Raw genomic sequence first — 14,959 nt, forward strand, 5'->3', positions numbered from 1 at the left:
GAAAGCAGGAACGGGATATTGGATGATCAGCCATCATCGCATTGAACGGTGATTCTGGCTCGAAGGGCCGAATGGCCTACTCCTGCACCTATATTCTATGTTTCTACGTTTTACTGAGATGGTGGGTATATGGAGCGAACTGCTGGAGGAGGTAGTTGAGGCAGATGCTATAACAGCATTTAAAAGACATTTGGACAGGTACATGGATCGGATAGGTTTTTGAGCGATATAGGGCAAACACGGCCAAACGTAGACGGGGTATCTTGGTCGGCATGGAGGGGTTGGGCCAAAGGGCCAGTTGCTGTGCTGCATGATTCTAAGTGTACTGCGTTCTTCTAAAATTAAAGTGAACTTAAACTGAATTAAAGGTCCCCACATTCTCCTCAAGGAGGTTGAGGGCATTTGAAAATGCTTCTCTGTGGTCTTTGCACAGACAATTACAGAGCTATTGAAGAGAGGTCAGGGAGCAGGAGGGTGGGGGCAGAAATGCTGTTTAGAAATGATTATTTGTTGCCTGCTGAGTGGTTTGATCTTCCTCTTTCTCACGTTTGTTTGCATGAAAAGGGAGTAGCGATGAGAATAATTTGTATTATCTAGCTTTATACCATCAGTATTACATAATAGATCGCAACAAGGATGGGGCCCGCATATCCTACATTACAGCACTGTGTTTTCTGTGGAAAGTCTCTAACAGTGTATGCAGGCAATCTGTTGTTATCCTGATGCCCCCTCTTGTGTTTCGTTGTCCAGGGATTCCTGTGATAACTTGTGCCACAAGGCTCAGTGCCTGAGCGAGCTGGGCTACGGAGATGGAGGTGGCACCCGCTCAGCCTCTCAGCTGCAGTCCCGACACCAGCTCCTGGCCAAGACGGTGAAGGAGAAGCTGAGAGCTGGCCAGCTGGGTCTGCAGGAACACCAGGCCTTCGAGGAGACCCTGCAGAACACCTGGTCGTGGCTGAGAGAGGTCCAGAGTAAACTCGCCGCTGCGGACAGCACCCTCGGCCACAAAGCCACGCTGGAGAAAAAGCTGCTTCAAGTCCAGGTGTGTCACCGTGCAGATAGCAGACTCGTTCATACTGCTGCATGAAGCAACTGCAGATGCTGGTTTACACTGAAGACAGAAGCAAAATGCTGGAGTAACTCAGTGGGTCAGGCCACCTCTGGAGAAAAGGAATAGGTGACGTTTCGGGTTGACACCCTTCTTCAGACTAGAGAAGAGTTCCGGCCCGGAATTTCTTTTCTCCAGAGATGCTGCCTGACCTGCTGCGTTACTCCAGCATTTTGTGCCTATCTTCATTCATACTGCTGGTCACAGGCAGAACAAGACGGAGAACTGAAAATAATCTATCAAATAATAGGGTTAAGAAGGTTTATAGCACGCTTGCTTTCATTGTGCTAGGGGCATTGAATATAAGTCAGGTAGTCATGATGCAGCTACAGGACTTGGTGAGACCACATTTGGTGTATTGTGTGCGGTTCTGGTCACATCATTACAGGGAAGATGCGGAGGCTTTGGAGAGGGTGCAGAGGAGATTTACCAGAATGCTGTAATGAACCGGATTTGATAAGGGAACTCAAGGTAAAGGAACCATTAGGAGGTAGTGACCATAACATGATAGGTTTTATTCTGCAATTTGACAGGGAAAAGGTAAGATCAGAAGTGTCAGTATTGCAGTTGAACAAAGCGGACAATGTTGGCAAAGGGAGGAGCTGGCCGAAGTTGACTGGAAAGGGACCGTAGCAGGGATGACGGTGGAACAGCAATGGCAGCGGTTCTTGCTATTGAGGGAGTGCAGTGTAGATTCAGTCAGCCATGATCACATTGAATGGCGGTGCTGGGACGATGGGCTGAATGGCCTCCTCCTGCACCTATTGTCTATGTATTTATGCATCTGTCTGGATTAGGGGGTTTCGGTTGCAGTTTTATTTTTTTGTCATTTTTAGTTTTTCTTTCTCACACAGTCCCTCAATCCCATCACTTTTTCTTTATTTTTCCCCCACTTCATGTGAGCATAATTGACGCTTATTCTCTTCAGCACCAGCGGTCAGGATTGGGCCCAGGTTTCTGGCGCCGTGAGACAGCAGCTCTACCACTGTGCCACATTCTGTCCTGTTCTCCAAACCTGGTGGTCAAGGACACACTTTGAGTCCCATCATTCAGTAGTCTGACATGTTTTATTGTTCTCATCCAGGTTGTCACTGACTCACCCCTTCAGCACAAAGGTGGAACGTAGACCAGCACAGGCCCTTCGACCCACAATGTCAATAGGGTGATTTCACCAAAGGTCAAATGAGCGTAGATCCCCCCTCACGTGACCGAAAATTTTAACTGGAGGACATCTCTCAGTTTGGTACATGTAAGTGAATGGGGAAACACGCACTTTCCCACCCGTTAAAAACATGGAAAACGGCCGATTGTTTAGCTGAAATTTTCTGTGCTAGTCGGGGTGACCGTGAAGCACAGCGACCTAAATTTTCAGGCAAAAAAAAAGATAGAAAGTGAGGTAATTACAAGAGGGAACTGAAGGTAGAAAGCGGCGGAAGTGAACAGCTGACAATTGCCGTGGTGATTTTAAGATCCAAAATATCGGGAATTATCGCGTTTGCTCGCTGAATTTCATCAAAAGTAAGTTAATAATGCCTTACTTTTGATGAAATTCAGCGAGCAAACGCGATAATTCCCGATATTTTGGATCTTAAAATCTTCACGGCAATTGTCAGCTGTTCACTTCCGCCGCTTTCTACCTTCAGTTCCCTCTTGTAATTACCTCACTTTCTATCTTTTTTTTTGCCTGAAAATTTAGGTCGCTGTGCTTCATGGTCACCCCGACTAGCACAGAAAATGTCAGCTCAAAAATCGGCCGTTTTCCATGTTTTTAATGGGTGGGAAAGTGCGTGTTTCCCCATTCACTTACATGTACCAAACTGAGAGATGTCCTCCAGTTAAAATTTTCGGTCACGTGAGGGGGGATCTACGCTCATTTGACCTTTGGTGAAATCACCCTATACTGAAGCCTGCACATAATCCATATCCCTCCATTCCCGACATATCCATGTGTCTTTTCAAAAGTCACTTAAATACTTCTATTGTATCTAAATAGCTAAAAAGATCAGCCATGATTGAATGGCGGAGTAGACTTGATGGACCCAATGGCCTTATTCTACTTCTATCACTTATGACCTTATGGCCACTATCATATCCAATACCACTATCATATTTAAATGGCACTATTGAATCTGTGGCAAACATCATGTGATGGTTCGCTCCTGCAACATCCAGATGTGCAAAAATACATTTTGAAAATAGAGTGGGGGGTGGCATTGAATTCTATCATTGATCAATTGCATAACACTCCGAAAATAAAGTTCCAGTCACCTGATGTTTGCAAGAAATATCTGGAAAGCGAGTGCTTTAGTTGTAGGAAGTATATTGTCGTTCCCCAACATCGCTGGTGGGAGAGACCCAAAAAGCTGGAGTAACTCAGCAGGTCAGGCAGCATCTCTGGAGAAAAGGAATAGGTGAAGATTTGGGTCGAGACCCTTCTTCAGACACGTCTGAGACTTCTTCAGCTGGAAATGATATTGCACATCCTCTTGGTGCAGCCAGTGGGTCCAGCACCCAGCAGTTAGAACGAGGGCAGGGTTCCACCACACCTGAGGCACGTAGTTGTAACTCGCTTGCGTTGTGTTTGTCCAGGAGATCCTGCTGATGAAGGGGGAAGGGGACGTGAAGCTGAACATGACCATCGGCAAAGGAGAACAGTCCCTGAAGAGCAGTAACCACGAGGGGCGGAAGGCCATCCACGGGCAGCTTCAGGCGGTCAAGGAGACGTGGGCCGAGGTGGTCAGTAACTCCGTCAGCTGCCACAGGTACAGTCCGAGTCTCACCTACCTGAGCTCACACCTTCTAACATCGTACAGGGCTAGAGACCCGGGTTTGATCCAGACTGGGGGTGCTGTTTGCACAGAGTTTGCACATTCTCCCTGTGACCACGTGGGCTTTCTCCGGGTGCTCCGGTATCCTCCCACACTCCATAGACATACAGGTTTGTTGGTTCAGTAAATGTTCCCTGGTGTGTAGGATAGAACTAGTGTATGGGTGATTGATGGTTGGTGCAGACTTGGTGGGCCAAAGCGCCTGTTTCCGCGCTGTAAATTGTCCCGAGTGCTCGGGTGATCGAATGCTCGGCGCAGACTCGGTGGGCCGAAGGACTTGTTTCCATGCTGTAAATTGTCCCGAGATTGACCTGGAGGGCCAAGTCTCCACACTGTATCTCCCAAATGAAACATTAAATCTCATACCATCTTTGAAGCAACTGACACAAAAAACTGTAACATTGGTTAACTTTGTGTTAAATTTACTCTTTAGAAACATAGAAAATAGGGTGCAGGAGGAGGCCATTCAGCCCTTCGAGCCAGCACTGTCATTCATTGTGATCATGGCTGATACAGATTTAGAGATACAGACATGGAAACAGACCCTTCGGCCCATTGAGTCCGCGCCGACCAGCAATCACCACGTACACTAGCACTATCCTACACACTGGGGACAATTTAACATTTTGACAGAAGCCAATTAACCTTCAAACCTGTACGTCTATGGAGTGTGGGAGGAAACTGGAATACCTGGGGAAAACCCATGCGGTCACAGGGGGAATGTACAAACTTTGTACAGACAGCACCCGTAGTCAAGATTGAATCCAGGTCTCTGGTGTGTGGGGCAGCAACTCTACTTGATGGGCCAAATGGCTTAATTCTGCTCCTTGAACCTATCAACTTATGTACTTCCAAGCCACATACCTTGGGATATATGTGCTCCTCCAGGTCTGGCCTCTGGTACTTTGCCAATGTCCATTAACTGACGAGTGTCCAAACCCTGGAATTCCATTCCTAAATCTTGCCACCTATCTTCTCTTCTCTTCTCGCAAACAATGTTAATGGGACCAAATGATACCCTGCCGTCCCTAGACAATGATAACACATGAGCTTCTGCTGTTTATTTGTCTTGAGGGTGGGTGCAGCACCAAGGGGTGCTGTTGTATTTATTGCCATCCTACTTTATCGGAGCACACTAGGACACTGGACTGGACTTAGACGAATAAGTCCCAGCTTGCTCAACCTCTCCCTACAGCTCAGGCTCTCGAGTCCTGGCATCATCCTCGTAGATCTTCTCGGCACCCTTTCCAGCTTGACAACATCTTTCCCATAACACGGTGCCCCATCAGTACACAATACCCAAAATGTGGCCTCACCGACATCTTAGAGAACTGAAACATGACCTCACAACTTCTATACGCAATAGGTACACAAAAAAGCTGGAGAAACTCAGCGGGTGCAGCAGCATCTATGGAGCGAAGAAAAAAGGCAACGTTTCGGGCCAAAACCCTTCTTCAGACTGATCAGGGTGCGGGGGCGGTGAGAAGAAAGGCAAAAGGAGGAGGAGCCCGAAGGCTGGGGGGTGGGAGGAGACAGCAGGAGGGCTGAGGAAGGGGAGGAGACAGCAAGGACTAACAAAATTGGGAAAATTCAATGTTCAATACTCTGACTGATGAAGGCACATGTGCCAAAAGTCTTTACTTCTTGAAGCATTTATTAACATTCTTGTGTTAAAAAAGATCTGTCTCAGCTATTGAAGGGTCCTTGTCAGCATGGAAATGCGACTGGCAGAAACTTGCACTGTGTATCACTGCACTCTGTGCCTGTTCTGCAACCAGTCATTGTATTTCTCTCTGGAAAAAAAGGATGGGTGACGTTTCTGGTCGATACCCTTCTGCAGACTAAAGAAGGGTCCCGACCCGAAACATCGCCTATCCATGCTCTCCAGAGATGCTGCCTGACCCGCTGAGTTACTCCAGCACATCGTGTCTATCTTTGGTGTAAACCAGCGTCTGCAGTTCCTTGTTTCGACCATGTGCTTCTCTTCTGCCTTTCAGCCGGCTGGAGTGGGCGGTGACACAGTGGAGCAGCTTTGTGGAGAGTAAAGGCCAGCTGCAGGAGTGGATGGAGAGCGTGGAGCAGGAGATGAGCCGAGGCCTGGAGCAGCAGAATGACCTGAAGGACAAGCTGCTGCAGCTGGAGAGACACCAGAGTGTGGTGGCCGACATCGAGAAGCACTCGGCTGTCCTAAGCCGCTTGGTGGAGAAAGCACAGGAGCTGCTGGAGAAAACTGGCGATCCGGCGTTCACAGAAGACGCCCTGCTGGAGATCAGGACCCAGTTTGCTGATATTGTCGTGGTTGCCAAGGTAACCGGCCTTCCCCGTTCAAGTCCAATTCCCTTGAGTTCAACACAAATAACTCTGGCAGGCTAAGTGAGGCAGTTGGAAGCGAGAACTGTGGCACAAACTGTTGCTATTAACATCAGGGCTCCCTCTGTTTTTGGCCGAGCAACATACTTTCCCAACAGAAGGCAGATTGTTCATCAAACATACTCTCATACAAAAAGAACTCTCCCGTGAATGTCGGTTAACTCTTAAGCAAAACATGACATAGGGAATTAACATCTTTCAACTGGTCCATGCCGTATTTCCTGATCTATCAAAAGGCAGAAGGGATAAAGCACGAACCCAAGAAACCGAGTCATTGCTATAGATTCCACTACTTTAGTGAACCAGCGATGGTGCTGCAAATTAGTTTGAGAAGCCGTATGTTGAAAAGGTGCTTTGATCAAGGTCGTAGAGTTACAGTGAAGATTAGTTTAGTTTATTGTCACGTGTACCGAGGTACAGTGAAAAGCTTTTCGTTGCATGCTAACCAATCTGTGAAAAGACATTGAAATTTGGTTTAGATTAGTGTGGAAACAGGCCCTTCGGCCCAGGGGCGGAAAACCCATGGGGGCCAGAGGGGACACGTCCCCCCCCATGTTTTGAGAGGTGGAGGACATCCAAGTTTTTGTCATCCCGATTTTAAAATCTCCGTTTTTAGCGCTGGATTGAGCCTCCGAAGCCTCGCGCGTGTGTGTGAGTGCGCATGCGCATGTGGCCGCCAAGAAATTGTGTCCCCCGTCCCCTCCATGTTTTGATAGCGAGTTCCGCTCTTGCTTCGGCCCACCGAGTCCGCACCGACCAGTGATCCCTGCACACTTACACTATCCTGCACACACCAGGGACAATTTACAATTTTACCAAGCCAATGAACCTACAAACCTTTGGAGTGTGGGAGAAAACCAGAGATCCCAGGGAAAACCCACGTAGGTTACATGGAGAACGTACAAACTCCAAACAGGCAGCATCTGTAGTCAGGATCGAACCTAGGTCTCTGGTGCTGTAAGGCAAGAACTCTACCGCTGCGCCACCGTGCCACCCCGTATAGTGTATAGCTTTTACCTTCTCGGGTAAAGTAACTTCTTTGACCCTTAAGGGTTGCACATGGAAAATGGTGACGTTCAAGTGATCGTATGGATCCAAGAGCAGGTGGAGGGGAGGGGAGGGAAAGTGGAACTGATTTGGTGGATAGACTAGACCTTCCATTAGTGGTGATTTCAGTCTACAAATCGGCGATGTCTCCAGCTCATTTGCTTTTTGATTCCAGGGCAAAGTCAAGAAGCTGGAGGAGGTGGTGCAGGACCATCAGAGCTATCAGAGCGCGGTCCAGGAACTGTCCAACTGGCTGAACTCGGCGAAGGAAGAACTTCACCGCTGGTCGGATATCTCGGGGGACTCTTCCACCCTGCAGCGGAAACTGGAGAAAGTCATGGTGGGGGAACTGTTTGTAACTGGGCTGAGAAAAATGCACCGCAGGAACCGGTAGAAGAGGAAAGCTGTATAATGCTGACTAGGCACAGGAGTACTGCTCTGAGTCAGGGAGACCTGGAATCCAAACCACTCCAGAGATCAGTCATATCATCTAGATCTAGGTCGGTACAGGTACAACAATGATTTTCCTGCATCCTTGGGTCCAAACCTTTCGGGATTATCCGTTTTGCTGGAATGACAGAGATCACGGCCTCTGAGAGGAATCCCAGCGGCACCGGATGGGCTCGGTGCCAGAGGCCGAGATTCCGGCCCCGCAAAGTCGGCTTCAGAAGTCAGCTGTGGGAACGGATCTGCCGGCTCTGGCCGGGCTGGAGTTCCAGAGCCCCGGCCGCACGCAGCAAATTCGACCCGCCGATCGGCTGCGGAAATCCCGATGAGGTCAAGATCAGCTGCCTCACCCGGCCTAGGCATCACATTTTCGGGGGTACTTCCGGGGAGATTTCAAGTGCCCTATCGTAATTTTGTCTGGATTAACGGAGGTGCTGGATCAACTGTTGCCAGAAAATCAGTGCTGGACCTGTACTTGGTTGTACTGCAACAGCAGTGTTGAAACATTAAACCAAGCCTTGGACCATAAGATCATTAGACATAGGAGCAGAACCAGGCCATTTGGCCCATTGAGTCTGCGCCACCATTCAATCATGGCTGATCCATTTTCCCCTCTCAATCCCATTCTCCTGCTTCTACCCTTAACCCTTGATGCCATCTTAAGTTCATAAAACAAAGGAGCAAAATTAGGACATTTGGTCCATCAAGTCGAATCTGCCTTTCAATTATGGCTAATTTATTTTTCCCTCTCAACCCCATTCCCCTGCCTTCTCCCCATAACCACTGACGCCTTGTTAATTGGAGATGGAAGGAACGCTGGCATTATATTGCAACAGTACAGGGTTACCCTTTCTAGTGTCCTGGCATGTTTAAATTTCAATCCTCCATTGAACAGAGTTATAGAAACTTACAAAATTCTTAAGGGGTTGGACAGGCTAGATGCAGGAAGATTGTTCCCGATGTTAGGGAAGTCCAGGACAAGGGGTCACAGCTTAAGGATAAAGGGGAAATCCTTTAAAACCGAGATGAGAAGAACTTTTTTCACACAGAGAGTGGTGAATCTCTGGAACTCTCTGCCACAGAGGGTAGTTGAGGCCAGTTCATTGGCTATATTTAAGAGGGAGTTAGATGTGGCCCTTGTGGCTAAGGGGATCAGGGGGTTGGAGAGAAGGCAGGTACGGGATACTGAGTTGGATGATCAGCCATGATCATATTGAATGGCGGTGCAGGCTCGAAGGGCCCAATGGCATACTCCTGCACCTAATTTCTATGTTTCTATGTAACATATATAAACTGATTGTCGTTTCTTAACCACACTATCGTCAGTCGGAGCCCGCTGTGCTGCACAGACTGGCTGTTGCACTTTTTGCATGCACATTGACAGCACTTCAGAAGCACCCAACTGACTGCAAAGCACTGCAAGACATCTTGAGAGTGTTAAGGGAAACCTTCCTCCGACTGTCCACAACCTTTCAGCCAGCCTCTTTACAGCCCACCTGCTGTGCATTTTCAGCCTTTGCATTTTAACCCTTGTTTACATGACGTGACGTGGGTTTTCTTTGAAGGAGAGGGTTGAGGTCTGGGATGCATGTTTGGGACAAGTTGTGTAGAACTGAAACCACTGGGATGTTAGACGTTGCTCATCAGCAACAGAGGGTTGCATGTCAGTGGGGAGATCAGGTGAGTTAAGGCCAGGGAAAAAGCAAGTTACATTTCTTGTGTAGGAAAGAACTGCAGATGGTGGTTTAAATCGAAAGTAGACACAAAATGCTGGAGTAACTCAGCGGGACAGGCAGCATCTCTGAAGAGATGGAATGGGTGACGTTTCGGGTCATGACCCTTCTTCAGACTGATGTCAGGGGAGTGGGCGTTACAGAGATAAGATGTAGGCGGAGACAGTAGGACTGGTGGGAGAACTGGGAAAGGGGAGGGGATGGAGAGAGAGGGAAAGCAAGGGGCTACTTGAAGTTAGAGAAGTCAATGTTCATACCGCTGGGGTGTGAGCTACCCAAGCGAAATATGAGTTACTGTTCCTCCAATTTGCTCTGGGCCTCACTCTGACAACGAAAGGTCAGTGTGGGAATGGGAAGGAGAGTTAAAGTAGCCAAAGTTACATTTCTTACCAGCACCCCAGCAATATTGCTAACGTGGTCGGTTTAGCCTGTTTGTGCCGATTGCTTTCTTTCCAGCACACTCAACCTGGCCTGCACCAGCTTGCTCTGACCTTTGTTTAAGATGCTGGTTTACCAGTCTTGGTACAAAAGGGGAATAGAGCGTAGAACAGCACAGCACAGCAACAGGCCCTTTTTGCCCACATTTGCTGTGCTGAGCATGTTGCCAAATTAATCTAATCCCGTCTGCCTGCACATGATCCCTATCCTTCCACTCCCTCCCTGCATATTCATTCACGTGTCTATCGAAACACCTCCTAAATGCCACTTTTGTTTCTGCTTCCCACCACACATGGCAGCGTGTTCCAGCTATCCTCCAATCTATATTTTAAAAATGTCCCCTTCACATCTCTTTTAAACTGCCCCCTTCTCACTTTGCGGCTATGCCCTCCAGTCTTTGACAGATTCATCCTGGAAAAAAAGATTTCTGACTTTAATACACAGGAACAGCTCCTCCTGTGTTCCAAGGCTTCTGAACGGTCCTGCCATGAGCTGGGATCCCATCTGATTCACCTCCACCCATTGTGGATATCGGACTTTGTCTACGGACCCGATACCACCCACAATTCTGAGAACCATATTCAGCACTCTGTACCTTTGCTCTGTCTATTGTATTTGAGTTTAGCTTGTTTAGTTTAGTGTATCATTATTGTTATGTGTATCGAGGTACAGTGAAAAGCTTTATTGGTGCGTGCTATCTCCAGTCAGGAAAAAGACGGTACATGATTAAAGTCAAGCGTCATCAATGTACATTTACAAGATACAGGGGACATCGCCTAGTGCTAGATAAAGTCCAGTAAAGTCCGATTAGAGGTAGTGATTGTATTTATGCATACTACAACTGATCTGTTTGGCTAGCATGCAGCACTTTGCAGGAAGGAACTGCAGATGCTGGTTAACGCGGAAGATAGACACAAAATACTGGAGTAACTCAGCGGGGCAGGCAGCATCTCTGGAGAAAAGCAATAGGTGACGTTTCGGGTCCAATGAAGGGTCCCGACCCAAAATGTCACCTATTTCTTTTCCCCAGAGATGCTGCCTGACCCGCTGAATTTCTCCAGTGTTTTGTGTCTATCAAATGTCTTCACTGTACCTTTGGTACATGTGACAGTAAAACCTAAACCTAAGCGTGTCCTTTGCCCAGTCTAAATAGATGCTCTTAACCCATCTTCTATCATTCAAAAGAGAGTTAGATGGAGCTCTTAGGGCTAGCAGAATCAAGGGATATGGGAAGAAAGCAGGAATGGGGTACTGATTGTGGATGATCAGCCATGATCACATTGAATGGCGGTGCTGGCTCGAATGGCCTGCTCCTACACCTATCCTCCATGTATTTATGTATTTGGTTAATTCATTAATTCATAAGAGATAGGAGCAGAATTAGGCAATTTGGCCCATCAAGTCACCTCTGCCATTCAATCATGGTTGCTCAATCTCTCCCTGTCAACCCCATTCGCCTGCCTTCTCCCCATAAGGCCTGACACCTGTACTGATCAAGAATCCATCTATCTCTGTCTTAAAAATATCCTTTGACCTGCTCACCACACCGTTCTGTGGCAATGAATTCCTATAGATTCACCACCCTCTGACTTAAGAAATTCCTCTTCATCTCTTTCCTAAAGGAACGTCCTTTTATTCTGAGGCTATGGCCTCTCGTTTTGGACTTTGCCACTAATGGAAACTTCCTCTCCACATCCACTCTATCCAGTCCTTTCACTATTCGGTCAGCCGGGTGGCGATCTGTTACTGCTGTCTGATCACACTCACTCTGTCCATAACCATGAGTATACAATGTGATTCCTCACTGGCTGCCTTTTGACATACAAATTGAATGCATTTGTGATATTACCCTTCCCCAGCTCTTTGTAACGACTTCAAAGTATTCATTCAGGCTGAAAATATGTTTCAAGTTCTGGATTTTTGTTTTGTCTCCAGCATTTATGCAGAGGTGGCAGGAACTTTCCCAGCTTAAGCATCGTTCACTGTTCAGCGATCGAGATTTTAACATTGGCTCTCTTGATCCTTTTATAATTGATCAATGATAATTCCTCAACCATAACTGCCTTGGAATTTCCTATAATGGGAGCACATCTGATCTGTCTTGACCAGAGATGACACCCTCTTTTAGTTTGTAAAGACAAATGCGGGTTGTGGGATGAAGGGTGTTAAAGTCAGGTCTGTGATATTCAGCAGATCCAGGCATGGCAGGGTTAATGTTTTGTGCAGGACGTTGCGTCGCTTTTACTCAACTATGAACTTCTCAAGCAGCTCCATGAGGACTTGCATAAACAGTTATGACAGTGCCGGTGACTGTAAATATTTTCCATCGCCAGGAGCTGATCGTTTCCAGACGCAATGGCGGGGAGCGTTTAAGCAGAGCCGAGTCCCTGGCTGAAGAGGTTGTTCGGCAGACGGGAGCTGGTGGGCGCGAGGCCATCCGCAGGGAGCTGGAGGCACTGCGGGCTGAGTGGCGGCAGTGGGAAGAGAGCACGGTGCAGGCGCAGAGCTGCCTGGAGACCATGCTGAGCCAGACCACCAGCTCCGAGCAGGAGTTTGAGGCTCAGGTCGCCCAGCTTAACAGAGACCTGCAGGACTTCAGCGCCAGCCTCGGGGCCTGTTCCCACAGCCTGTCCCAACTGCAGGACAAAACCACCGATGAAGAAGTCGTGGAATGTTGGCAGAAGGCAAAGGTTTGTAAGCGTTCCATGGATTTTGTGTCAGGGAAACGACTCTGGAAAACAAATTAGCAGAGGCTGTCTTAGCTTGGTGCTGCCAAGGATAAAAACATTCTTTCTGAGCAGTTCAGTTTAATCATCATGTGTACCAAAGTACAGTTGCGTGCTAACCAGTCAGTTGAAGGACAATACATGATTAGTGCTGATAATCTGCCGATCAGCATATAGTGGTGCATCATGTACATCAATGTATTTATATGCTAGAGTAGTTCAGTCTTTTAGTTTAGAGATACAGCGTTGAAACAGGCCTTTCGGCTCATTGAGTCCGCACCGACCAGCTATCCCCGTACACTAATGCCCCTGTCCCACTTAGGAAACCTGAACGGAAACCTCTGGAGACTTTGCGCCCCAACCCAAGGTTTCTGTGTGGTTCCCGGAGGTTGCAGGTGGTTGCCGGAGGTTGCAGGTAGTGGAAGCAGGTAGGGAGACCTCCGGGAACCGCACAGAAACCTTGGGTGGGGCGCAAAGTCTCCAAAGGTTTCCGTTCAGGTTTCCGTTCAGGTTTCCTAAGTGGGACAGGTGCATAACACTATCTTACACACTAGGGACAATTTCCATAGTCAAATTAACCTACAAACCTGTACGTCTTCGGAGTGTGGGAGGAAACTGGAGCACCCAGGAGAAACCCACGCAGCCACGGCGGAGAGCGTACAAACTCCGTACAGACAGCACCCGTAGTCAGGATCAAACCCGGGTCTCTGACGCTGTGAGGCAGCAACTTTCCTGCTATGCCCCCCACCACCACAGTGAAATGACTTCAGCAGTTTGGACTCAGCTAAAGAAATTCCAGCATTAAAAGCAGATATTTTCTGGGTATCTCAGTGCTGTGGAGTTATTAGAGTAATGACTAATTCATTGGCTGATAATTAAATTCTGCACCCCACTGTGAGAGGTTTATCCAGACGAGCCTTGCATTCTGCCTTATTACATAATATAACTCTTTGAAACTGTAAACAGTATTAATAATATTAACTGCTGCTGGTTGTAGAAAGCCTAATTCCAGTTTGATCAAAAATAACAAGTTCAACAACAGAAAGTACCCCTCCCACGCACAGTGCTGTTGCCACAGGCAGGCTTGGTGCCAAGCACAGACTCACTCCCACGTGCAGTGTCACTCCTCCAGTCGTGTGTCACTCCTCATCACAGCTTCACTCCCACATCAATCCCAAGCAGAGCATTGCTCCCTCCCACGGACAGCATTGTCCCCACGCACTGCATCGCCCTCAAGGGCAGAGCCGTTCCTGCAGGCTGCAATTGGTGGGATTTTGCTATTAGGATGGAATCAAGGTACGTGGAGATGGGTTCAGTGGCAGAGAAGCAGGCGGAAGCAATGGGTCTGCCAGGTCAGTCCTCTTTGTGCATTAGGATGGAATCAAGGTACAGTACAATAATTGATGATCCCTTTACATAACATATGTATGATGATTGGCAGGGTATATTGGTGGGGTCTCTTCCAGTTACTGGATGTGTGTCCAAGTGTCTGCAGTTGAACAATGATACCAACTGGAGCTTTGAGTTCAACTGGGCAGAGGTGCATCACACACAGTCTTGCCTCACCAGTTTGCCATTTGACGCTATGGGCACGGGGCAGCCTAGTGGCACAGCGGTGGAGTTGCTGCCTTACAGCGCCACACACCTCTGTTCAATCCCAACTACAGGTGCTGCCTGTACAGAGTTTGTACGTTCTCCCTGGGACCACGTGGGTTTTCCCAACTGCTCCGTTTCTTCCCATACTCCAAAGACGTACAGGTTTGTAGGTTAATTGGCCGGCAATGATTGTAAATAGTCCCTAGTGTGTAGGATACTGTTAGTGTACGGGGATCCGCATGGGCCCGATGGGCCGAAAGGCCTGTTTCCACGCAGTATCTCTGAACTAAATGGGCACTTATGGTGTCCAAAATGTTCATATTGTTGAGTTGGCCAATGCAGCAAGTATCATTCTTGCTCATAATGTCACTCCTCATTGCAAGAAGGACATGGGGGCTTTGGAGATGGTGCAGGAGAGGTTCCTGGATTGGAGATTATTAATATCGAAACAGTTTGGACAAACTTGATCTGTTTCTTTCTGGAGTGTCCGTGACCGAGGGGTAACCTGACAGAAATTTGGAAATGAATGAGAGGCGTGGATAGGGGAGATAGTCAGATTCTTTTTCTCAAGGTGGAAATGTCAAAGATGGGAGGGCATAGCTTTGTTCCGGTGGGCGGCGCGATGCACGTCACAGCGGCCTCTGCAGTCCCCACTGTCTTTTTTTT

The 14,959-nt window shown here is 47.9% G+C and overlaps 1 protein-coding gene across 1 annotated transcript in view; it reads left to right on the forward strand.

Annotated features, from left to right (window-relative positions):
• syne1b (spectrin repeat containing, nuclear envelope 1b) overlaps positions 1-14,959 on the forward strand; it is a 386,581-nt gene that overhangs the window by 134,469 nt on the left and 237,153 nt on the right. The window contains 5 exon segments of the mRNA XM_055638842.1: positions 751-1,042; positions 3,698-3,870; positions 5,934-6,243; positions 7,529-7,693; positions 12,305-12,661. Of these exon segments, the coding sequence (XP_055494817.1) occupies positions 751-1,042; positions 3,698-3,870; positions 5,934-6,243; positions 7,529-7,693; positions 12,305-12,661 (1,297 nt within the window).

The sequence above is a fragment of the Leucoraja erinacea genome, chromosome 8 (assembly GCF_028641065.1).
Source record: "Leucoraja erinacea ecotype New England chromosome 8, Leri_hhj_1, whole genome shotgun sequence".
NCBI lineage: Eukaryota > Metazoa > Chordata > Chondrichthyes > Rajiformes > Rajidae > Leucoraja > Leucoraja erinaceus.